Here is a 26782-nt window from a genome sequence, read left to right on the forward strand (position 1 = left end):
AACCTGGAGTTCACAGCCTGTTACCCAGGGACACCATAAGCCTCTGTGGTAGTGTCGTGGTTTACCCCAGCTGGCAGCTAAGCACCACGCAGCCACTCGCTCACTCCCCCCGGCGGGATGGGGGAGAGAATTGGTAGAGTGAAAGTGAGAAAACTCCTGGGTTGAGATAAAGACAGTTTAATAGAACAAACAAACAAAAAAAGGAAGATAACAACATATACAAAACAAGTGATGAACAGCACAATTTCTCACCACCCGAAGTCGATGCCGCGCAAGACCCCCAGCTATAAACGGGACATGACGTTGCATGGTATGGAACATCCCTTTGGTCAGTTTGGGTCAGCTGCCCTGACCGTGTCCCCTCCCAGCTTCTTGGGCGCCCCCTGCCTTCTCGTTGGCAGGGCAGTATGAGAAGCTGAAAAGTCCTCGACTGCTTGGCAACAACTAAAAACATCAGTGTGTTATCAACATTATTCTCATCCTAAATCCAAAACACAGCACTACACCAGCTGCCAGAAAGAAAATTAACTCTATCCCTGCCGAAACCAGGACAGGTAGTGGGGGTGCTCGCGCCCAGCCTGCCACCGCCGCCCTGCTCCCGTCCCCTCCCGGTGCCCCAGGAGCCGCCGCCCCTCTGAGGGATGGGCGATGGCTAGGGGTCACGGCGGCGTTAGGAGCCCGGGTCACCGTTGGGAAAGAGCTCCGGGGAGGAGCAGCCGGGAGGATCGCAGTGGGCAGCGGCCAAGTGAGGCAGGGCACGGCACCCCCTCTGGCGCCGCCGCCGTAAGGGGAGGCCGCCCGCCCCTCAGCACACCACGAGCGTCAGCCAAGTTGAGGAGCGCTCGGCGAGGCGACGAACCCGGCAACAGCTGATCTCGGCTCGTTCCTGCCTCCCGGCTGAGGCGGCGAACCCGGCAACAGCTGATCTCGGCTCGTTCCTGCCTCCCGGCTGAGGCGGCAGGTGGGATCCAGAGCCATCCGCCACGATGGTGAGTGTTCCCGCGGGGAGGAGGCCAGACCAGGCACGGCGCCCCTCAGGGGGCGGCCAAGCCACCGACCTACAGCGGTGCTCTGAGGCATCTGGGCTCTGCCCGCGCCTTAACAGAGGACAGCTGCTGGGGACAGGGGGCGCGGCAGCCATCTTTCTCGCCATGCCTATCGTAGCGCTGCCTGCCAGGCGCTGCGGGCTGAGAAAGGGGGTGGCGGGTCAGAGCGGCCTAGCTGGCCCTCGCTGGAGCCTGATACTTTTCAGGAGTTTTTCCTTATTCTCTCTGGCCGAGGAGGAGGAGAAGGTGGTTCCCGCCCTCCCGGTGCTGACAGGAACCCAGGGAGGAGGTAGCACTGAGGTGGACCTGATGGCGTCCCTTTTGTCCAGCTGTAGGACTTGGGCACCTCTGAGCTTATTTATTTGTTTTTATCACCCCCATGCTCTTTTATTAGAGGATGCCAGGTATATGGGTAGGGAGGGTGTTGTTGCTTTTCTCGTTCTTCTCCTTTTGCAGGTATGGGGAGTGCACCATGTCAGTGTAGGCCACAGATTTGAACGTTTCTGTACATTTTACCCACCAACATGTGTAGTGAATTTAAGTGTAAGCTTTGGGTTCAAATCCTGATCATCAGTATTTATAAGGATGGGAGATAAAAGCATTGCTTCTAATGAGACTGGGAAAAGGTTATGCATATGTGTGAATATATGTGTTATACAGTGCTACACTGCACTAATCTTGAGGAAGAATGGTCTGACCTAAATCAGATCAGTATTTTCTCAGGGAAAGCAATCTGTTAAAAACACTGCAGGGTGGATTGTTTTGTTTTGTTTTTAATTTATTTTTCCCCTTAGCAAGCCTGCCCTGTTATCTTAAATTGCTGCAGTTCTGCTAATGTGTTTTGCCTGTTTTGAGTCTCTTTATTCTAGTGAATAAGAATTTACCAGCCTGTTTCTGTGATAAACAGATGCTTGTACATCTTTGCATTTCTTGATAATTAATGCTATTGGAACTCTTTCTTTTTTCTTTTTTTAATTCTTGTAATCTTTCATTATATAAGTATTATTTACTGAAATGGACATTCTAGTTACCTATGTGAGCTTCAATAAGTGTTTTCATTTTTATTTGGTTTTAGAATATGTATTTCTGAATTGAAGCTATGTAATGGTTCGTTACAATAAGAATTTGAACATCTTTAAGAGAAAGAGATGCCCTGCAGAAGAGGAAGGCAGCCTACTCTAGAGGTGTTACTGATAGCCAGGGATAAGCAACACTGCAGTATGGGCTACCCAAATGATGTGATGCAGTAGTTAAAAGGAGCAAGGTCGTTGGCTGTAGTGGCCATGAAACGTGAGGGTTTTGGCAAAAGTGATGCTCCGCTTGTAATAAAGCGGTGATGCTTCTCCCTTCTACAAATACTGCTTTCGTCTCCTTTGTTTTTTGCTTGCTGTTGCATGCAGAAGACCTTAACTCCTCTGTAGCAAGCATTTCATAGCAAGATAACTTTGATCTGGTTGCTGTCTATCACAGCAGAAGAGAAATTCTGTAATAGTTCTTAATTGAAAAACATTTAAAATCAAAATTACTATTAATTTTTAATCTGACTTTGTGTTTTCAGTTGTATTTATAAAAAAATTGTGGTGCTAGTGCTTCTCTGTTATAGAACAGCACATAACAGTAAACCTTCTTTTGGCATTTATGTAAATGAAGTGGTAAATAAAATGTTTGGAAGTGGGTAGCATTTATTAATACATAATCCTGAAGTTCCTGCCAGAAGGCCTGATAAGGCATTAATATTAATGCTTGAATTGAGCTCTGTCTCTTCTAATATACTATATTTTATTAACAAGCTAATTGGCAAAAACTTAAGAATGGTTGACCCAGTTATATTAACAAGAACAGCTGCTGTGATATAACAAAGAGAATTAAAAGTGAGCTAGCAGCATTAAGCTCTTAAAAATAGTCATTTAGGCCAAGGGATGAACCAAGCAATAATAAAGGAGTGCCACTTACCTCAACTTGGCTCAGTATTAACTTCTTACAGGCTGAAAGCTTCATGCCCAGACGTATTATATTGTTGTAGGCCTGACAAAAGTACTAATGCAGTAATATCTAAGAGATTGGACCTTCAGTTTTTGGACAGGGATGCAGTCTTGTATTTGAGCAAAAGGATGGAAAGTTTGAAATAAAAACTTGTTATTGTTGTTGTCATTGGCTTGCCAGAAGAAGCTTTGAGGTCACTTATGGAGGCCTGCCTCTTTACTTCCTTGACTGTGATGACTTCTTTTGAGGTATAATATTGTAGAGCTTTGGGCCCCACAGTCCATCTAATCCCTTAAACTTGATTGTAGATTTCCCTTGTCCTTTGCCTTACCCCCTCCACCCCAGTACTGTCTGACCCTGCTCTTCTCTCATGGTGCTTCTTGGCTCTCGTTTCCTTCACTGTGACTTAGTGATTCTCTTCCATCTCAAACCCAAGTTGCTCCAGCTCCACTGCAAACTAATAGTAATATATTAATGACTTCTTGAAACACCAACCAACTAAACCCATAAACCTAACATTTTTACATCCATGTGCTATAATGGTCACTCTGTGTATCTGTTTTCATTCTACCCTTTTAACAGTGGGACCTAATTATCCCAGCTGGAGATTAAGGCTCCATTGGTTTTAGGCACAAATCAAGGTTTTTACAACTCCAGTACCATCCTTTCTCAGATTTTATGAATAGCTTCAACACTCCATAGGAGAACATCCAGCCCTGTCAGAGGAAAATGTGCATGAAGTTTACATTTAGAATTAACGTAAATGGACATGTGTAGGAGGCCTGTATGCTTAAAATATGAGAAAGAAATAAGCTGTTATGGTCATCTCTGCTCCTTGCCCAAAAAGAAAACTACAGTCTAGCCTGTGTATCTAAATGTATTGGAAACTTGGAGACAATGGAAAAAATACAGGTTTCAGTTCAAAATGTGATATCTGTGCTAGTTAAATATTTATCAGAAGTAAATTTCACTTGTTCCATTAAGAAAGTGTATAATTAGCAAATACAAAGAGCTGGTAGTTATAATTCTCAACACTTAAGTATTTATTTACCTTATGAAATAAGTGTACATAGCACAGCTCTAGCACTATACTTAATTCTTGCTAGGAGTAGTGATTTTTTTTTTTAGCACAGTACAATTTAAAAATGGGGAAAATGATAAAAGTAGAAAAGAAAAGCAGTGGTGCTGTTTTCTTTAAATAGAGAAGAAAGGAGAAAGAAATATGTCAAGGTCTCAGAAGTGTGTAAATTTTGCTTGAGTGAAACTTTGGATGCTAGGTCAACCTAGAACATTCTAGAAAAGAAATATTGGTTTTTATTAAACTGAAGAATAAACTAAAAACAAATTCAGAAATGAAGTGCCTTCATTTGAGGTGGATCACTGACAAAACTGTAAACATACTCTAAAAATTTTCTTGTTTGTACTAAATTTTCTTTAGCAGAAAAAAAAGGGGGGGGGTGGGTTGTTTTCTCCATTGTAGACTTTGAGGTAGGAAAGAAACTATAAATGTAGAGGAGAGTGGGAAAATAATATATTTTGGGGGAAGAGGCCAGGCTGCTGCTTAGTTTGAATATTTCTCATCTCTCAAAAGAACTTGGCTATTTTAATTAGAAGTATTCCTTTTTTAATTAAGAACCATTTTCTTGAGAAAATGTATAATGAAAAAGTTCAACTGAAGATCCAAAGTTAGTATGAGAATATGCAGTAATAAGATACATAGAAGTGTATCTGTTCATGTAAAAAACCCCTGTTTTGTCTCTTACATATAATTATATTTTGAACTGGGCTGGGTTGTTTGGTTTTTTGTTTTTTTTTTTAATTAATATCTTATCCTTGCAAGATGACAGGTTCCCTGTGTTCAGATGTACTCATTAAGACCCAGACTGTGGGTGTAGCGAGTACAACCTTTGGTGTAGCGATAGAAAAGCAAGTTTCATTATTTCTGTGTCATTTCCAACTCAAACACAGATAAGGAACGTATTTAAGTGTTTCTCATGGTATATTTTTCTTCACTTGAGCAACTAGTATAAACTACTGATGTGGGATGTGATTTTTGTGTGTGTTTGTTTGTTTAATATTCCCCATCATTTTTTTCCTCCCAATTCTGTCTTTTTCCATGTCCCTATTAAGCACTTCATGCATTAAAGGGATTTGCAAGAATAACCAGGTTAACTGCACTCCTGTGACCTACAGGTGACTCCCATTACAGAATGAGACAGGCCAAGATTAGTAAGATCTCATCTTCCTTTGCTAAGTTGTCATGTGTTTAATAGCTAATTACCAGGGCTTCTGAGGGTCAAGATTTTTTTTTCTGCAAATTGAAGGAGGGAGGGAATTGTTCTTAGCAAGAGACAGAAGAGTTATGGAAATGAGAAAAAATTCTGGGATATTATTTGTGAGAGGGGCTCTAAAAACATTGCTTTTTGGTAGTTAAATCTTTAAAGAGTTTTTTGACTGAGCTGGACCACCAGTTTCTAGAGCTGGTATATTGGCTACAAAAGGAGAAGACTCAGCTTCTTCTCAAAACCAGGAAGAGTGGCTCACCTGAAAAGCCCTGGGAGATGGGAGAGTAGGTGCGGGAGGAAGACTAGGCAAAGTGAGAGGAGGAGAGGAGAGGAGAGGATGTGTGTGGAAGCTCTGATAAGAGCTACAGCTTGCAGTTGTTGTATGCACTAATCCCCCTGTAACATTCGTCAGGGATGAGCTGTTCTGTCTCCGCAGGTGGATTCTTCATTTTTGTGATAGTTGACATTTTGCGATAAGAAATCTGAGCTGTATTTTAAGTTATGCCTTTACTCTTCGTTCTCATAAAATCATGCCAAAAATGTGAATAACTATTTGTAATACTAAGCTTAAAAGTATGAACAACTTAATTTCTTTTCTAGAATGTGAATTTAATAACAAATAGTAAAAGTTTAAAATTTCACATGGACATTTGTGTACTTTAAAAGGAAACAATAGCTGGTTTGTTTGGTTGGGTTTTTTTCTCCCCTATCCAGGTGAATTTCACAGTAGACCAGATCCGAGCAATCATGGTCAAGAAGTCCAATGTTAGGAATGTGTCTGTGATTGCTCATGTTGGTCATGGCAAATCAACCTTGACAGACTCCTTGGTGTGTAAAGCGGACATCCTTGCTTCAACCAGAGCTGAAGAAATGTGATTCACAGACACACAGAAAGATGAGCAAGAAAGATGTATCACAATCAAGTCTACGTAAGAATTTGTTTGTATCTTTCTTTTTAATCTGAAGACAGGAAAATGGTTTGCTCAAAGCCTTGTATCTTGTCAAATCTTTTTTTTAAATGTGAATCAAGCTGTGCATTGCAGAACAGAAGTTCACAGTCTTCAGAATGCAATCTGGGCAGTATTGGAGTAGAGCTTTTAAGTGATATCTCATGACCATTCTTACCAGCTTCTCACTATGGAGAAAGATGCCTTCAGAAAGATTCTTAGTAGTAACCTTCATTTTTATTGGATTACTTACAGACTAATACCCTGTTCCTCCAAGCCACTGTAGTGGGCTGTCTTGTTATTATTACCTCTGTCTTTGATATCTACAACTGCAAAGTTAACAAGTTGTAAAGTGATTTGGAGCATGACTCTACAAGTGTCTGACAGTGATATTATGCTGTGACTACTATCTTGAGGTGCTGATTTTGAATTATATCCAGGATTGTATCCAGCTCATGGGTTGAATGTAGAGTAACTGAGGAAATGAAGTCAATCTTTCAGTAAAATCCTAGGGAGCGGAGCTGCCTGTCATTCTTCTCCTTCAGTTAGAAAATGGAGTGATACATGCAACTGAGTAATGACAGTTTCAGGGAGCACTGAGAGTACCACCAAATTCCCAGTTTGAATTTCCCAGTGTCCCGTCCCACTCAATGGGTTAGGGTGAGGTTACCTTTTTAATTCTCTGCGCGGTAATCAGGAGTAACAACAATTACTCTAGAGGTTCAAACAATTCACAAATTTACTTAAAACTCAGCAGAACTACAAAAGATAGTGGCTTAGCAAAAGTCATAACAATACTTAAAACTTAGCAGAACTACGAAAGGTAATGGCTTAGCAAAACTTGTGACAATCTTATCTTAATGTGCCAAAAATGAAGTTAGAGACAAAGAGAGTGATGGAGAGGAAAAGAGAGAAAAGATATCACCACGCTTGGATCCAGTGATGTTCTCTGCTTGTAGTTGTAGTCCTCAGGTGGTGAGCACGTGCCGAGAGCTTGTGTTTCCCCTTTTTATAACCCCAAATGCTCCACGTAGGCGGGGGTCTGTCATCACTGAGCAGGCGCAGTATGTGCTCAGGAATGTTCCAGAAATGAGTCAGTAGGTTGTGGGGGTCTTGGGGGTCTCACTGTCCCTTCCCCCTTCGGGGTCGACTGAGTGATGGCCTTTCACAGGCATGTATGCACAGGACACAGATGGTCTTTTGTCTGCATGTTTCAGGAATAGGGGAAGTGGCTCACAAGATGGTATCCTGCCTCTGCAGTTTCTGTCCTTGGCCGAGACAGATGTCTGTGCCATTCCCTTGACATTCCCTCGTTATCAGTTTATCCCTGCTTGGGTCAAGACAGATGTTTGCGACATTCACTTGTTATCAGGGCCTTACACCCAGTCACTGTTGTATAAAGTAGATAACAGATCTAATTGGTCCCAGTCTCTGAATTTTGACTTCTCGACTACTGCAATTATAAACTTTAGTACAATTCCAATTATAGCGTTTTGGACTATCTAAGCGAGAAATATTAAAGTTTGCATGTTGGACATCGACCTGTATGGGATTGTCTGGTAATCCAATGGTCCCATTCCAATCAATGCACCAGTCAGTAGTTTGCATATAATCCCAATCACCATGTTGGGGTGCTCCCCACACCCTGGGTATATGCATTCCCCATGGTGTGTTGGTGCATTGGTCCCCAGAAGGATGATAGATTGTCCCAGTTGTTTCACCACCAGTCTCAAACTTCAGTGGTGGTTTAGTAATACTGTAGTTATCTATGGTTCCATTTCCCTTAGGGGTCCATTGTAGGACATATTTCCCTTCCTCAGTGTGCCATGGTAGATTGGTATAGGGGAGTCTGTGATCCCTGGTGCAATTTCCTGGCATTCGGAGTACCTGTGAACACAAAAGTAGTGCTCAGTCTTGATTTGACCAGCAGATATTAGGTTAGAAGGTGGGCACTGTCCACCTAGTACTGATTCGATGGAGTTTTCCAGAACTGTCTTTTGCTTCCCAAGTTTGGGTTACTAATTCTGCAATGTTTGGTACGGCTGCTGTTAAAGGTGCAGTATTGGCATTCAATCGCCTATAATCAATTGTAAGCTGCCACTGTCCATTTGGCTTTTTTACTGGCCAGACGGGAGAATTATAGGGGGAGTGTGTGCGAGTGATAATACCTCTTTTTTCTAAATCTGTTACCACCCCGTCAATGCCCGAATGTGCGGCTGCTGGCAGGGGGTACTGCTTTACATTAGTAATTCTTGATGGGGGTAAAGGTATAGACACTTCTAATAAATTTACAGCTTTAGGCTCATCCTCTTCAAGCCATGCTATTTCTCCATCACCTCATCTGACATAACTCCAGACTGACCCATCGGGGAGTTTCCACACTCTGCCATACAACACATTGAATCCCAATATGTTAGTATTAGCAGCACCAACCAGTGCTTCCGTGCAGGTCAATTTCTTTTTGCCTGGGAGCCACAGGGCAATTATTTTTGCTGTAGGGCATTCCTTTATGATCCCATCAATCCCTGTAAATTTTACCTTAAGACGACCGGGTTTTATATTTAGGCATTCTGCTGTATCCCTGGTGATTACTGATATTTGAGCACCCATATCAATGAGGAAATTTGTAAAAATTCTCCTTGGTCCTACTGGAATAGCAGTGACAGGTTTGTGATGCTTATCAGAGAGCCATTGCATAGCTAGCACTCGCTGGGCAGGGTGGCTCACTGCCATCCCCAGGGATGCAAGTTTTTTATCGGGGTATCTGATAAATCAATTAGGTCCTGCTGAGGGCAAGGATCTAACAGGAATTGATTTATTTCCTGCCGTCTGGCTGCTCCCTGCTGAATCAGTTCTTTAGCTTAGTGATTGTACCAGAGCTTGGAGGTTGGCAGTGGATGTGCCATATAGTAACTGTTGTGGCGCTCCCATCACCAGGGCTCTACGCCACAGAACATTACGTTCCTTATCAAACTTAGGTTTGAACTCTGGTTTAGGCTTAGTGCTGTGGACCTGACGAACTCATCGGTGGGGTGATTGTGGTGGTTTCCCAGTGGTTGATCTGATCCAACCCATGTGGCACCTATAATTCACTAACTTGTACAAACTCATTCCAGCTGGGAATTGGCTGATCCCTATAGTTGGGTCTCCCTGCTTGGGATGCACAGTAAGGTCCAGCATTAGCCTCCTGAGTGGCTCTAATCCTGTCCTGGACACTGGCTACATATGTCTTTAGGCTATCTGGGAGGCCACGGATAAGGGGAGTTAATTGTGCCAGATCAATAGGGGCTAGCATTGGGGATCTCCTTAACACATCCCTCTCGTACATTGCTTGTATGCAGGCTGCCTTTTGTACGGATGCAGCCAAGTCAGAGAATCCTGAGGTTTTGATAACAAGGGGTTCTCCTCTTTCTTGCGGGTCTAGGCTGCCAGCCCAATTAGCAGCCCACATTGTTAATGAATAATTATGATTGCCTGGTGTAGTGGTTAAAAACACTCCAGGACCCCAATAGCCTTCAGCTTCTTCCTCGCTCAGTAAGATTTGATTTTCCCCCCCCATAAGGGAGACTCGCCACACGTATTCTGTCTCAGACTCCTCCAGGTTCCTGGAATCCTTTTCCTGCAACTTGGCCAATTAAGCAGGAGATCAGGGAATGGTGCATACAGTAGTATGAACATTGTCATCCTCCTCATCTGTGGTTTTGGTTTTGATCAATGGCCATATAGGCATAGATTCTGGGGTAGGATCGGAATCTGCCACCAATTCATCATCATCATTATCGTTCCAGATGTCTCCATCTCACGTCTCGGGGTCTGCACAGTGTATTAATTTGCGGAGTTGTTTAGCTGATACTGAGGACGGCATTTGATTTAGTAAGAGATTTAACTTTTCCTGCAGTTGTTTTTCTCACCTTTTAACTGAGGCTAATAGCAATTTAAGTTCCCTAATTTCTGTATTTAAGTTTTGGTTGTCTGTCATGAGGGCATCTACTTGTTTTCCTGATTTCTCATTGTTTTCCTTTTCTAAAGTCAATGTTTTCAATATTTCATTTTTTTACTTTAAAGAGGCATATTCTACATCTGCAATTTGTTCAGGGGAAGGGAACGTTTTAACTTCCTTTTGCGCATGAGATAAGCAAGCCCCCAATACTGCACAAACAATTCCTTTGCCTTTACCTTCTTTAATCTTTTGCTCTCAAAATTTTTGAGCCCATTCTGTTCCCACTTGGGATGGTGCACACTTTATTTTCACAGCAGTTTATCCATGGCAATCCTGCCACCTATGTCAATTTTCTGTTGCGTAAAGGGTGTGAGTCTGATGTGTGGCTGAGGGAGGCCCTCCCGTTGAGTCACGAGGTTCAGAAAGGACCCCCTTGCTTTCTAAACTCCTCCTCAGAGAGGAGCCTGGGTGCAGCTAGGTCCAATCTTAGTCTAGGCTTATGTTGAAAGGATTATGTATAGCCACATATCAGAGTCAACGTTTGCCTGTCAGAGCCCCCTAAAGGACTTTCACTGAGACAGTTTTGCAAAGTTGAAACAGATAGAAAGTTTATTAAAGCAACAGATATAAAGAGTTCAGAATTGCCGTTGATAAATGCACTCACTGCAATAGCACTAATATATGATTATAATTATAATGCTAGCAAAATACTATCCCGGGTATTCTCACCGAAAGGGCAAAATCACAGTTGCTTACCAAGAAGACATCCTTATCTTGGGTGGAGGAGAAGGAGCACAGTCTGTTGATTGCCTCTTTGGGGTCTTCAATTTCTTTTCTCCTGCCCCGGGGGTAACTTCCTCAATGTCCTTTATACCCCAGTCTTAGCTGTCCCCTCTGTGGGGTGACATTTAACATGATTTGGATGGAGAGTAGAGTACTATAGTCATACATGTTTAGCATGTACTCCTTTTAGCTCATTATCATATTTAGGGGTGTCAACTTTTAATATTCATTTCACAGAATCGTTTGGGTTGGAAGGGACCTCAAAGATCATCAAGTTCCAACCCCCCTGCTGCGGGCAGGGACACCCTCCAATAGACCAGGTAGTCCAAAGCCTCATCCAACCTGGCCTTAAATGCTTCCAGGGATGGGGCCTCCACAACCTCTCTGGGCAACCTCTTCCAGTGCCTCACCACCCTCACAGTGAAGAATTTCTTCCTCACATCTAATCTAAATCGACCCTCCTTGAGATTGAACCCATTACCCCTTGTCCTGTCACTACACTCCCTGATAAACAGTCCCTCACCATCTTTCCTGTAGGCCCCCTTCAGGTACTGGAAGGCTGCAATTAGATCTCCCCGGAGCCTTCTTTTCTCCAGGCTGAACAACCCCAACTCTCTCAGCCTGTCCTCATAGGAGAGGTGCTCCAGCCCTCTGATCATCTTCGTGGCCCTCCTCTGGACTCTGTCCATTTCACGGATAATGAAGCAAAAGGTCTCACTCCAGGCACCATGGCCTTCAAGATTCTGCGTAGAAACCGTCTATCTGTTTATTCCACATTCTCTAGCCAAAACAGGGCCGTCTTGCTGCCATAAGACTCCCTCCTTTGGCTGCTTCTCATATCAACCTTGCGGATCTCCATCCACAATGTTTGTATAAGAGATAAGCAGACACCGGTGTTTTTAACTTATGTGCAATTGTCACAATAATGCATGTTTTAATTGTGCTTATATTTTAAGGGGTTTGTGTACAGACAGAGACTGTTCTGCAGCAGGTTATTACAGAACATATCAAACCAGTACTGATGATGAACAAAATGGATTGTGCTTTGCTGGAATTGCAGCTGGAGCCTGAGGAACTTTACCAGACATTTCAGCGTATTGTGGAAAATGTCGATGTCATCATTTCCACCTACGGAGAGGGTGAAACTGGACCAATGGGTAATATTATGGTAAAGAAAGCTTTAAAAATTCACTGTGGTTGAAATCCTATTTTGGAGAATACCAGCCTTGATGTGAAACAATTGCATACATTTATGGCGGTTCAGATCTCCGGCCAACCTGAAGGAGCCGTTCTTCAGTCCCCTTCTGCACCCACTGTTTCATGCTTTTTCTTTTGGGGATATTATTTCAGAACAACCAACTGGGGAGTGAAAGCAACTAGGAGACAGGAGAGAATTCACAAAGCAGATCATCTTCTAGTGATACTTTCTCGCTAACAAAATGTGTAACCTCAAGCCAGTTGCTCAGTGTCATTCAAACATCAAATGTCAGATATTTTCCTGGGACAAACTGCTGAAGGGAAGCTATGGTTTAAAATTTAAGGCAAAGGACCAGAAGCTAGAAGATTAGCTTTCTGTGCCTGACTTTGCTGCTTATGTCACTTACATGACAAGAAACATGGCCTTTCTAGTATTCCTGACTAATAAGATATTTAATTTGCTCTCTTCTGATCTGAAGATGTAGGTGTCTGTTATTCTACCAGTAATTATATCACAATATGCTGGCTATCTCTGGAAGGATGGTTTGAAACTAGAAAGACAAATAGTATTTCCTATATTGCAGCTGAGAATTGTAAAATAAAAAAAAACAAAGTCAACTGCAAGTATTCTCTGGTGGTCCGGCTGTTAGAGTGAGGAATTGTCAGAATCAGGCTGCTTCAGATACTGTTTTTTCCACCAAATAGCTACAAGACAGACCTTCTCACGAGTTTTCAAACCTGGTTCCCTTTGTTTAAATGTGATCATCCTGTACTAGCTTGTTTTATGGTTAAAATTGACTGCAGCTTAATCTAGTTACTGGACCAAAGGAATCTCGGCTAGGATTGTATTCTGATTCTTATATTCCATGAATTTCAGCCATTCTTAAGTTAGACCAGTTTTATCTGTGTGGCTGGAATCACAGAATCATAGAATGGTTTGAGTTGGAAGGGACCTTAAAGATCATCTAGTTCCAACCCCCCTGCCATGGGTAGGGATGCAGTCCGCTAGACCACCTATATTTTAATTTCCAGAGAAATTTCACTAACAATTCAGTTCTTATTCCTTACAAAGTCATAATCTGCTAAATTCTACTTAGCACTTTAGAAATATATTTTTAAAGTGTTTATTTTATCTTTTGTTATAAATATTTCCACTGTGTGGGACATAGTAAGGCTCTTGCTTCAAAGTAATATTGAATAGATCCATTTTAGGGGAAATATTTCCTTGTTCTATGTTCCAGAAAATAGTTGGCATCTTTACTGATCCTACCTGTCACTGAAAGTAACTGATACATTTCAAATCAGTGTTTTGTGAAATGCATTCACTTTTTTCCCTTTTTAAAGACCGATCCAGTTATCGGTACTGTTGGGTTTGGCTCTGGTCTGCATGGCTGGGCATTTACTCTGAAGCAGTTTGCTGAGATGTATGTAACCAAATTTGCTGCCAAAGGTGAAAAAGCACAACTCCCTCCAGTTGAGCATTCAAAGAAAGTGGAAGATATGATGGAAAAACTCTGGAGTGATAAGTAACACAGTATGCATTGATACATGCTTAGATACCACAGTGACACTAAGGATATCAGTGGTGCATACCAGTGCATGTTGAGTTTGTGCTGCTATAAAACTAAGGTTTCAGAGGCAGCTTAGAGAGCTAGAGACATGAGTTTGTAACTCTTAAAACAAAAATATTTATGTATCTGAGAAAGGCAATTGTTTGTAATGCAGATATGCTGTATGTACCTTCTATGGAGAGTTCTGATAACCTGCTACATAAGAGCAGAGAGAGATTTGCTCTCAAATTCAGAACATAAATGCTTTTATTGAACTGCATAAGTAAAATTAATACATAACACAAGATTATGGACCAAATCCAGTCTTTTGATACCAATGAGTATTTCTGTGAATTTAATGAACCTTAAACTGTATCTCACAAACGATGGAGTTAACTTCATAGGAGATGTGTATACAACTTGCTGTTAACGGAATGCTTTACACATGTGTGAAAGCTCAATACATTTGCTTGTCTTGGGATGCCTTATAATAAATTAACCTACCTTGACTCATTTAGCTCACAGGGTTCTCCAAGATTGATGTGGTTTAGCCCCAGCTGGCAGCTGAGCACCACCCGCCGCTCACTCACCCCTCCCCCGGCAGGATGGGGGGGAGAACCGGAAAAAAAAAGGCAAAGCCTCAAGGGTTGGGATAAGGACAGTTTACTGGGACAGCAAGGGAGAGGGAAAACAATCAACAGCAGTACTGATAACAGAATATTCACAATGGATGATAACAGAAAACAATTTACTGATCCCACGACCGACCAACCGACCAGACGCTGAGCCTGTCATGGAGTCCTGGAGCCGCACCGAGCCTGCCCCTGCCTGACTAGCCCCCTTTTAGGGTGAGCATGACATCACATGGTATGGAATAGCCCCCAGCCAGCTTGGCTCACCTGTCCTGGCTCCTTGTGAAAATTAACTCTATCCTTGCCAGAACCAGGACATTATCCACCCCTTATTCTATACCATCTACATCATGCCCAGATCATATACAGCGATATCATTCCCTTACTCTATGGGCCATTGCTCTAAAATGTCTGTTGAGTTCATTTAGTCCATGGCTTTGGGTTCCATCTGCCATTACAGTCTCTCAGGGCAGGAGCAATGGTGCGTGCTGCTGGATTGTTGCACGCTGCATCTGGAGTTTTTCACGGCTGGTGTATCTGGTATGGTCCATGCTCACAGTCTGGATGTCAAAGATGTGATTTTTCAATAAAGTTTCTGGGCACCAGTTGCTGAAGTCAGTTCTAGTTCCATCATCGTGGCACTTTGTTCAGTTTCAAAGACCATCCTTCATTAGTTGTGGGTGATTCTTATGGTCATACTATTGATACTGTATATCGCTATTACTATCATGCAATTTAATTTATTGGCTATTCTCACCCAAAATCAAATGCCCTTGGGGTACACACCGGACTTCCCCATCTTTTCTCATCACCCACCAAGTGCACCCTGGTCCCTGAGCAAAAGCAATCCCGCAGATGGGCTTGCCTTTGCCTGAAGCAGGGATAACCCAGACTGTTTTCCCCGACATATTCTTCATGCGCACTACGGGAACTTTATCCCCTTCTACTGGGTTTGGAAAATTCAATTCGGCAGGGCCAGCTCGATTGGCAGATCCCCTAGTGTTAACTAACCAGGTGGCCTTTGCTAAATGTGTGTCCCAATGTTTGAGGGTCCCACCACCCATTGCTCTCAGGGTAGTCTTTAGCAGTCCATTGTACCTTTCAATTTCCCCAGAGGCTGGTGCATGGTAGGGGATGTGATACACCCACTCAATGCCATGCTCTTTGGCCCAGGTGTCTATGAGGTTGTTCCGAAAATGAGTCCTGTTGTCTGACTCAATTCTCTCTGGGGTGCCATGTTGCCACAGGACTTGCTTTTCAAGGCCCAGGATAGTGTTCCGGGCAGTGGCATGGGGCACAGGATATGTTTCCAGTCATCCGGTGGTTGCTTCCACCATTGTAAGTACATAACGCTTGCCTTGGTGGGTTTGTGGGAGCGTGATGTAGTCGATGTGCCATGCTTCCCTGTATTTATATTTCAGCCATTGTCCTCCATACCACAGAGGCTTTACCCGCTTGGCTTGCTTGATTGCAGCGCACGTTTCACATTGATGGATGACCTGTGAGATGGCATCCATGCTCAAGTCCACCCCTCGATCACGGGCCCATCTATATGTCGCATCTCTTCCTTGATGGCCTGAGGTGTCATGGGCCCACCGAGCTATAAATAATTCACCCTTACATTGCCAGTCCAAATCCACCTGAGCCACTTCAATCTTGGCAGCCTGATCCACCTGCTGGTTGTTCTGATGTTCCTCAGCAGTGGCCCAACTCTTGGGTACGTGGGCATCTACATGACGTACCTTTACAACCAGCTTCTCCAGCCGGGCAGCAATATCTTGCCACAGTGGGGCAGCCCAGATGGGTTTGCCTCTGCACTGCCAGTTGCTCTGCTTCCACTGCTGTAACCACCCCCACAGGGCGTTGGCCGCCATCCATGAGTCAGTATAGAGGTACAGCGTTGGCCACTTTTCTCTTTCAGCAATATCTAAAGCCAGCTGGATGGCTTTCACCTCTGCAAACTGGCTCCATTCACCTTCTCCTTCAGAAGTTTCTGCAATGGGCCGTGTAGGACTCCATACAGCAGCCTTCCACCTCTGATGCTTTCCCACGATGCGACAGGACCCATCAGTGAAGAGGGCATATGGCTTCTCATTCTCTGACAGTTTATTATATGGTGGGGCTTCTTCAGCACGTCTCACCTCCTCCTCTGGCGACATTCCGAAATCTTTCCCTTCTGGCCAGTCTGTGATCACTTCCAGAATTCCTGGACGATTGGGGCTTCCTCTTTGAGCCCACTGTGTAATCAGTGCGACCCACTTGCTCCACGTAGCATCAGTTGCATGGTGTGTAGAGGGGGCCCTCTCTTTGAACATCCAGCCCAGCACTGGCAGTCGGGGTACCAGGAGGAGCTGTGCTTCAGTACCAATCACCTCTGAAGCAGCTTGAACCCCTTCATATGCTGCCAATATCTTCTTTTCCGTTGGAGTGTAGCGGGCCTCGGATCCTCTGTATCCCCGACTCCAAAACCCCAGGGGTCAACCTCGAGTCTCCCCTGGTGCTTTCTGCCAGAGACTCCAGGTAGGGCCATTCTCCCCGGCTGCGGTGTACAGCACATTTTTCACATCTGGTCCTGCCCGGACTGGCCCAAGAGCTACGGCATGAACTATTTCTTGTTTAATTTGTTCAAAGGCTTGTCGTTGCTCAGGGCCCCATTTGAAATCATTCTTCTTCTGGGTTACGTGGTAGAGAGGGCTTACTATCAGACTGTAATTTGGAATGTGCATTCTCCAGAAACCCACAACACCTAAGAAAGCCTGTGTCTCCTTTTTGTTGGTTGGTGGGGACATGGCTGCTATTTTGTTGATAATATCCATAGGGATCTGACAACGCCCATCATGCCACCTTATTCCTAAAAAACTGGATTTCCTGCGCAGGCCCCTTGACCTTACTTCATGTTATGGCAAAGCCAGCCTGCAGCAGGATTTGGATTATTTTCTTCCTTTTCTCAGAAACTTCCCCTGCTGAGTTGCCGCATACAATGATGCCATCAATGTATTGCAGGTGCTCTGGGGCTTCACCCTTTTCCAGTGCAGTCTGGATCAGTCCATGGCAAATAGTGGGGCTGTGTTGCCACCCCTGGGGCAGTCGATTCCAGGTGTACTGGACGCCCCTCCAAGTGAAGGCAAACTGTGGCCTGCACTCTGCTGCCAAATGGATCGAGAAAAATGCATTAGCTATATCAATTGTGGCATACCATTTGGCTGCCTTTGACTCCAGTTCATATTGAAGTTCCAGCATGTCTGACACAGCAGCATTCATTGGCGGTGTGACTTCATTCAGGCCACGATAGTCTACCGTCAGCCTCCACTCTCCATTGGCCTTCCTCACTGGCCATATGGGACTGTTAAAGGGTGAGTGGGTTCTGCTGACCTCTCCCTGTCCTCAAAAAGACTGTGGTGGGTTGACCCTGGCTGGGGGCCAGGTGCACACCAGAGCCACTCTATCACTCCCCTCGTTCACTGGACGGGGAGAAAAAGTATAACAAAAAGCTTATGGGTCGAGATAAGGACAGGGAAAGATCATTCACTAATTATCATCACAAGCAAAACAGACTGAACTTAGAGAGGAAATTCATCTAATTTATTACTAAGCAAAACAGAGTAGAGGAATGAGAAATAAAATCAACTCTTAAAACACCTCCCCCCACCCCTCCCATCTTCCCGGGCTCAACTTCACTTCCAGCTTCAACCTCCGTCTCCCTCAGCGGCACAGGGGGACAGGGAATGGGGGTTTCGGTCAGTTCATCACGCGGTGTTTCTGCCGCTTCTTCATCCTCAGGGGGAGGACTCCTCTCATCGTTCCCCTGCTGCAGCATGGAGTCCCTCTCACGGGAGACAGGCCTTCATGACCTTCTCCAATGTGAGTCTCTCCCATGGGCTGCAGTTCTTCACGAACTGCTCCAGCGTGGTCTCTTCCATGGGGTGCAGACCTTCAGGAACAGACTGCTCCAGCGTGGGGTCCCCCACGGGGTTACAAGTCCTGCCAGCAAACCTGCTCTGGCGTGGGCTCCTCTCTCCATGGATCCACAGGTCCTGCCAGGAGTTTGCTCCAGCGCGGGCTTCCCACGGGGCCACAGCCTCCTTCAGGTGCCTCCACCTGCTCCGGCATGGGGTCCTCCATGGGCTGCAGGTGGAATCTCTACACCCCCTCATCCTTCCTCCATGGGCTGCAGGGGGACAGCCTGATTCACCATGGTCTTCACCACAGGCTGCAGGGGAATCTTGCTCCGGCGCCTGGAGCACCTCCTGCCCCTCCTGCACTGACCTTGGTGTCTGCAGAGTTTCTTACATCTTCTCACTCCTCTTCCTCCAGCTGCAAAAGCTCTCTCTAACTGTTTTTCTCTTTCTTAAATGTATTATCACAGAGGCGCTGATTGGCTTGGCCTTGGCCAGCGGCGGATCTGTCTTGGAGCTGGCTGGCATTGGCTCTGTCAGACACAGGGGAAGCTTCTAGCAGCTTCTCACAGAAGCCACCCCTGTAGCCCCCCCGCTACCAAAACCTTGCCACGCAAACCCAACACAAAGATTTATCTTGTATGGTATTTAAATTATTTGAGCAAGGCTTCAAAAGACAGAGATAACAGGGTAGAGGAAGAGAATTCTTGGCAACAGGTTTGCTTACAGTGTTTGGTTCCCTGTAAAAGCCTAAAAATGAACGTTGAAGTCAGTGTATTTAAATGTAGTAAAAAACCCCTCAAAAACCTAAACAAAAAGCCATCCTGTGCCTCCCCAAGCATCTTAATGGTTATTGTGACATTCAAGTAAGGATTAGCCACTCTTCTATTTTAATCTCTGCTTAAATGTGAAACTTCACAAAGTTGTCTTTTAAAAATAACTAAATGGAAATTTGCAGGAAAAGTGGATACTCCTCAAGTTCAAACTGCATGAGTAAAGATAAACATCTTCTTTAGATACTTTGATCCAGCAACTGGAAAATTCAGCAAATCAGCTGCTAGTCCACATGGAAAGAAATTGCTAGGAACATTTTGCCAGCTGGTTCTGGATCCTATATTTAAGGTAAAGCAATATTTTGACTTGATTTGATTGCGGGGGCGTAAAGGGAGATTTTTTTAGTTTAGCAGGTTAGCTCTTAGGAAAGCCATCCCTCTTATAAAGTAGGTCCATACTTTCTGTAGAGATTAGAAAAAGTCTACAGTATAAGAACAATGCGCAAATCTGAATGGTCTGTTCATGATATTCTGCATATCCTTGGATTAAAGATTCGTGTGTGAACCTCTTCTGATAGGAATTTGGAATTTCCTTTGGAATTAGAAACACTTTATATAATTTGTGAATCTTGAGTTGTATGATCCTGGTAAATAGTTTTTCAAACAAAAGCCCAGAACAGAGAAAACAGAGGGGTTTCAGATGTACAACATGTTTAAGATAAAGGGTAAGCAAAACCTGTCTCTGTTATATTACTTTGGTCAGTATAAACTTGTTTCAGATCTTTGATGCTGTGTTGGTTTTGCGTGGCAAGGTTTTGGTAGCGGGGGGGCTACAGGGGTGGCTTCTGTGAGAAGCTGCTAGAAGCTTCCCCTGTGTCTGATAGAGCCAATGCCAGCCGGCTCCAAGACGGACCCGCCGCTGGCCAAGGCCAAGCCAATCAGTGCCTCTGTGATAACATATTTAAGAAAGACAAAAACAGTTAGAGAGCGCTTTTGCAGCCAGAGAGAGGAGTGAGAAGATGTAAGAACATCTGCAGACACCAAGGTCAGTGAAGAAGGAGGGGGAGGAGGTGCTCCAGGCGCCGGAGCAAGATCCCCCTGCAGCCTGTGGTGAAGACCATGGTGAAGCAGGCTGTCCCCCTGCAGCCCATGGAGGGAGGATGAGGGGGTGTAGCGATTCCACCTGCAGCCCGTGGAGGACCCCACGCCGGAGCAGGTGGAGGCACCTGAAGGAGGCTGTGACCCCGTGGGAAGCCCGCGCTGGAGCAAGCTCCTGGCAGGACCTGTGGATCTGTGGAGAGAGGAGCCCACGCCAGAGCAGGTTTGCTGACAGGACTTGTGACCCCGTGGGGGACCCACGCTGGAGCAGTTTGCTCCTGAAGGTCTGCACCCCGTGGAGGAGACTCACGTTGGAGAAGGCCGTGAAGGACTGTCTCCCGTGAGAGGGACCCCACGCTGGAGCGGGGGAACAATGAGTCCTCCCCCTGAGGATGAAGAAGCGGCAGAAAACACCGCGTGATGAACTGACCGTAACCCCCACTCCCCGTCCCCCTGTGCCGCTGGGGGGGGCGGAGGTTGAAGCCGGGAGTGAAGTTGAGCCCGGGAAGATGGGAGGGGTGGGGGGAGGTGTTTTTAAGATTTGGTTTTATTTCTCACTCCTCTACTCTGTTTTGCTTAGTAATAAATAAGATGAATTCCCTCTCTAAGTTCGGTCTGTTTTGCTCGTGATGATAATTAGAGAATGATCTCTCCCTGTCCTTATCTCGACTCGTAAGTTTTTTTCCGTTGTACCTTTTCTCCCCTGTCTAATGAAAGAGGGGAGTGATAGAGTGGCTCTGGTGGGCACCTGGCCCTCAGCCAGGGTCAACCCACCACAGATGCCATTATGAATTTTAAGAAGGAAGAGGCAGCCAAACTGATAGAGAAACTTGATATCAAGCTAGACATATAAGACTGAGGTAAAGAGGGGGAAACCTCCTCTTAAGGTACCTTGGCCTTGCTACTTCATTAGAATTGCCCACGTGGTAGCATTTCTTGCCCTTGAGCTGTGTAATGAGAATAGTCTTTAAGATCTTTCTAAAATCCACAGAAACCTACCTTAGTTATCCTTTTATAATCTGGTCAGTGGTTAATTTGTGCGTCAGGAATGTCATGATTTGAAATAAGGTGCTTGGTAATGTATTGCACTGAGTTTGCTAGAGAGATAACAGAACTTAAGTGTGTTGCTGTTTTGCAGTATACAAAAGACATACCTGTTTTGATTTAAGAAAAGGGAGAAAAAGTTTATTTCATAGATGAAAAAATACCAATACTGCCTCCCTCTATCTTCTCCAAGGTGTAAATGCAATGCTAATACAAAGTGTCTGTTTGCACATGTATGCTGTGGCTGTGTAATCATAAACATGGTTTCTGGTTGGCTCTCACAAACTCCAATATATTCAAGAACACTGCCGAATTCCAGTCAACCTTCTGAAGAGTAATGTCTGAAAGGACGTGATCACTTTCTATGCAGCACTGAATGTTAAGATCAGAGACTTTATTAAACTGTCCAGTTCCTGTGCTAACTCCTGTTCTCGGGTATGTTAAAACCCACATGAAAAGGGGGCCCAGGGGATACATATGGAAACTTCTTGAAATAATCACTGGAGAAGGGAAATCCAACCACATCACTGTGGCAAATGGCCAGATATTTAATAAAACATTTGGGTTTATTTTTATCTTCCATATATGGAAGATACATCCATAAAATATGAGTACTCATGGACCTTTTTATTTCTATTATTGTGTCCTGGTTTTGTCTAGGATTGAGTTAATTTTCACAAGGAGCCAGGACAGGTGAGCCAAGCTGGCCAGGGGGCTATTCTATACCCTGTGGCCTCATGCTCACCATAATGGGGCTACTCGGGGAGGGGCATCTGGGCTTGGCTCCAGGACAGTGTGAGTGTGGGCTAAGTGTGTTGCATTGGTAAATTGCCTTGTGTTATCACCCATTGTGAACATTCCGTTATCAGTACTGTTGTTATTTCCCTCTCCCTTTGCTGTCCAAGTAAACTATCTTTATCCCAACCCACAAGGCTTTGCCTTTGTTTTTCCGTTCTCCTCCCCATCCTGCCGGGGGAGGGGTGAGTGAGCAGCCGAATGGTGCTCAGCTGCTGGCTGGGGCTAAACCAGGTCAGTCCTTTTTGGCGCCCAACGTGGGGCATGAAGGGTTGTAATAACGACAGATCTGACCCAAGTGTGTTAAAACAAAATTATTATAAGCATTTATAATGTTATTGAAACAGTCACTGGTCACAATGATGTTCTGTTTGGTCCCATGGCTCTGGTTTGTAAACCCGTGTTTAACTCTATGTAATCCCTGCGGCACTGTTTATCACCTCTGGGAGAAGGGTTTGGATTCTCATTTTGTTGTACTGTGTGATATCAACTTATGATAAGATAACATCAATGGTCATGAGCCTAAGCTGGTATTTGTATGTAGTATTGCGGTCATGCCCATACCCTGTACAACATCTCTCAGAATTGATTAATAATTGCACCCAATCTATGGGGAAGACAGGGGGGGATACCTTCTCCCACTCTTTCACCTCCCCTTTTCCCTTTTGGATGGTTACAACAGCTTTTGAGAATTTTGAATACCCTTGGAATGTTCATGCCAGTATATTCCTATTGCTAGGTCTCCTGAATGTGTTTCAAGTCCTGTTCAGGGTTAGCAAAAACTGTTTTAAGAATACCACCCAGGGATCTTCCCCAAGACTGAATGGTCAGGGCTGGCATGCCATGTGGGAGAGTATGGGCGAGTATCTAGAGACCTCCTCACCCCCAATGGTTTGGAACTTCACTCCCGAACAACTACAGGACCCTGATAAAGTGGCAGAATATTTGAAAGGAAAATGCTGTGGCTATTCCAAGGAGGCACAACTTACTTTGCTCTGCTGGGCCCTGGCCACAGTCTATCAAATACTGCTCGATAGTAGGCAGCGCCATCAGGGGAAAGAGAGGGAGAACAGACCCCCAGGCACTGTGGCTACCCCAACCCCCACAACAGGCACTGTGGCTACTCAAACCCCTGCAACAGGCACTGTAGCTGAGCCAAAAGACCAACCCGTACCAGTATCGGTCGCCCCTATACACAAAAAGAAATACACAAGGAAATCAGTTCACTTAGTGAGGGATGATGATGAACCGGGACCATCACAAGAACAGGAAGAAGAGCCAGAACCAGAAGTGATCACTCGATCCCTGTCCCTGAGTGAGCTGCAAGATATGAGAAAAGATTTCAGCCGCCTTCCAGGGGAGCACATCATTACCTGGCTGCTCCGCTGCTGGGATAACGGGGCCAGTAGCCTGGAATTAGAGGGCAGGGAGGCCAAGCAGCTGGGATCCCTGTCTAGGGAAGGGGGCATTGACAAGGCAATTGGGAAGAAGGCACAGGCCCTTAGCCTCTGGAGGTGACTTTGTCAAGTGTGAGGGGAAAAGGTATCCCTTCAGTGAAGATGTTGTATATCGGCCAGGCAAGTGGACCCCCATGGAGAGAGGTATCCAATATCTGAGGGAATTAGCTGTGCGGGAGATGGTTTATTATGATCCGGACAATGCACAGTTGCCCACAGACCCCAATGAAGTCCAGTGTACCCGATCCATGTGGCAAAAGTTTGTATGAAGTGCACTATCATCGTACGCCAACTCACTGGCAGTAATCGACTGGAAAAGTGAAGAGGCACCCACGGTGGGTGAAGTGGCTGGTTGACTCCGGCAATATGAAGAGAGCCTTTTTTCCTCCCTCATCTCAGCTGTGGAGAAACTGTCCCAGGACATCCGGCAACTCAAAGAGGATATGTCCTACTCCCCACCTGTACAGACCAGTATCTCAGCTATTAGGAGTAAGCGTTCCTCTGCTCCGGAGAGGGGATATAGAGCATACACACCATGGGGCATCCTGTGGTTTTTCCTGCACAACCACGGAGAGGACATGAGGAAATGGGATGGAAAACCTACCTCAACCCTATGGGCACGAGTACATGAGTTGCAAGGCAAAACGGTCATAAAAAGGGATTCTTCCAGGAAAAATGCCACTCCAGTTTCCACCAGGCAGCCCCCCAGATTGAGTGAAAGGCCTGATCACACTTCTGATCCTCTTGAAGGGACTTCTAAGTCCTTTTTGCAAGAAGTGAGTAGTGACTATGATGAGCAGGATTAGAGGGGCCCTGCCTCCAGCCAGGTGGAGGAAAGGGACAATCGGGTTTATTGGACTGCGTGGATCCAATGGCCTGGCATGTCAGATCCACAAGAATATAAGGCCCTAGTGGACACTGGTGCACAGTGTACTTTAATGCCATCAAGCTATGAAGGGATGGGTGGAACCCATGTGTATTTCTGGTGTGACGGGGGGATCCCAACAGTTGACTCCTCTGCTGGAGGCTGAAGTGAGTCTAACTGGGAATGAGTGGCAAAAGCACCCCATTGAGACTGGGCCAGAGGCTCCATGCATCCTTGGCATGGACTACCTCCGGAAAGGGTATTTCAAGGACCCAAAAGGCTACCAGTGGGCTTTTGGAATAGCTGTCTTGGAAGCGGAGGAAACTGAACCATTGTCTAGTTTGCCTGGTCTCTCGGAGGACCCTTCTGTTGTGGGGTTGCTGAGGGTCGAAGAAGAGCAGGTGCCAATTGCTACCACAACCATGCACTAGCGGCAATACTGCACCAACCAAGACTCCCTGGTTCCCATCCACAAGCTAATTCATCAACTGGAGGGTCAGGGAGTGATCAGCAGAACCTGCTCACCCTTTAACAGTCCCATATGGCCAGTGAGGAAGTCCAATGGAGAGTGGAGGCTGACAGTAGACTATCGTGGCCTGAATGAAGTCACACCGCCCATGAGTGCTGCCGTGCCAGACATGCTGGAACTTCAATATGAACTGGAGTCAAAGGCAGCCAAATGGTATGCCACAATTGATAGAGCTAATGCATTTTTCTCGATCCCTTTGGCAGCGGAGTGCAGGTCACAGTTTGCCTTCACTTGGAGGGGCGTCCAGTACACCTGGAATTGACTGCCCCAGGGGTGGAAACACAGCCCCACCATTTCCCATGGACTGATCCAGACTGCCCTGGAAAAGGGTGAAGCCCCAGAGCACCTGCAATACATTGATGACATCATTGTATGGGGCAACTCAGCAGAGGAAGTTTCTGAGAAAGGGAAGAAAATAATCCAAATCCTGCTGCAGGCTGGCTTTGCCATAAAACCAAGTAAGGTGAAGGGGCCTGCACAGGAAATCCAATTTTTAGGAATAAGATGTCATGATGGGCGTTGTCAGATCCCTATGGATATTATCAACAAAATAGCAGCCATGTCCCCACCAACCAACAAAAAGGAGGCACAGGCTTTCTTAGGTGTTGTGGGTTTCTGGCGAATGCACATTCCAAATTAACAGTCTGATAGTAAGCCCTCTCTACCACGTAACCTGGAAGAAGAACGAATTCAAATGGGGCCCTGAGCAATGACAGGATCTGTAAATTGCTTTCTGTTATCACCCATTGTGAACGTTCAGTTATCAGCACTGTTGTTGATTGTTTCCCTCTCCCTTTGCTGTCCCAGTAAACTGCCCTTATCCCAACCCTCGAGGCTTTGCTGGGGGAGGGGTGAGCAAGTGGTGGCGTGGTGCTCAGCTGCCTGCTGGGGCTAAACCACGTCACTCAGGCACCAGGGAACCCCTGGTAGGGGTCCCAGGTCAGGCTCTTAGGTCAAAACCACCTACTAAGAGCAAGTGCTTCATTACCATGGCTGGTGATGTCAGCTGCATGGCTTTGGGGACCCTCCCAGCACCCATTGCCAAGAGCAAAATCCACTGTGCCCTGGAAAAGCGTTGTCCTTCTAGATACGTTCCTGCAGGGAGTTGTATGGGGCTGCCAGGCTGTAGGAGGGACCTGTGGGGTGGCCCAGGGCTCCATCAACCCCTATGACCCCCAAATCTCCCTGGAGGAACTGTGCAGAGCATTCGAGTGGGAGAAGCAGGCTCAGGCCCTGTGCGCTCTGCCTTTCTTCCCAGGAATCAATAGCTACGGGAGAGGCATCTTCAGTGGGGAAGAGCTGCACTTTATTCCACAAAGGTGACAATTAGAAACAGCCTTGTTAGCAGAAGTGGCTGTGGGCTGCTGCAGGGGCTGTGGGCTGCACACGCAGTGCTGCTCTGTGTTTAGAGGGTACTAGCTCTACTGTGGCCTGTGCCCAGAGTAGTGGGCAATGCCCATGAATATGCAAATCCCTGTGCTAGAGGGTCATGGATTCCCCCCCCAGGTGAGAAATTCAGGCAGTCCTGGGACTCAGGCACTTGGGGGGGGCTTTAGGGTTGGAGAACATCCACCCGTTAGGGTCCCATCCAGCCCGTGAGCCTTGGAGCAGGGCTGAAGCCACAGCACTGGCTGCCTACAGCCCAGCATGGTACACGATGAATCTGCCCCCTGCTCCTTGGGGCTCTGAAGAGGGCTCCAACCTTGTCCCCATCCCTGGAGCCTGCGGTGGCACACTTATGCCATGGACACCTGCCCTCAGCCTAGTGCTGAGGCCAGATCCAGTGCTCCTCTTGCTAGGCTGGATCGTCCCCGCATCCCTCTGTCTCCTCCCTCCCACTCAGTTACAGTCCCTGCAGGACACGACGGACATCGATCAGGGCTGGTTACTCAGGTGACAGCAGCTGTGTCTCCGAGCCCCCTGGAGAGTGTGGCAACACACATCACCCCCTGAGCTGCATAA

The 26782-nt window shown here is 45.7% G+C and overlaps 2 protein-coding genes across 2 annotated transcripts in view; both read left to right on the forward strand.

The window, feature by feature from the left end:
* Positions 1-26782, forward strand: part of LOC142599342 (uncharacterized) — a 739733-nt gene that overhangs the window by 545245 nt on the left and 167706 nt on the right.
* On the forward strand, positions 265-26717 carry LOC104633473 (elongation factor 2-like). The gene is given in 7 exon segments (XM_075739163.1): positions 265-310; positions 11941-12152; positions 13526-13707; positions 19276-19381; positions 20894-20998; positions 21000-21017; positions 26664-26717. Coding segments are annotated over 7 exon segments (723 nt in total).

Source organism: Balearica regulorum, chromosome W (genome assembly GCF_011004875.1).
Source record: "Balearica regulorum gibbericeps isolate bBalReg1 chromosome W, bBalReg1.pri, whole genome shotgun sequence".
Classification (NCBI taxonomy): Eukaryota; Metazoa; Chordata; class Aves; order Gruiformes; family Gruidae; genus Balearica; species Balearica regulorum.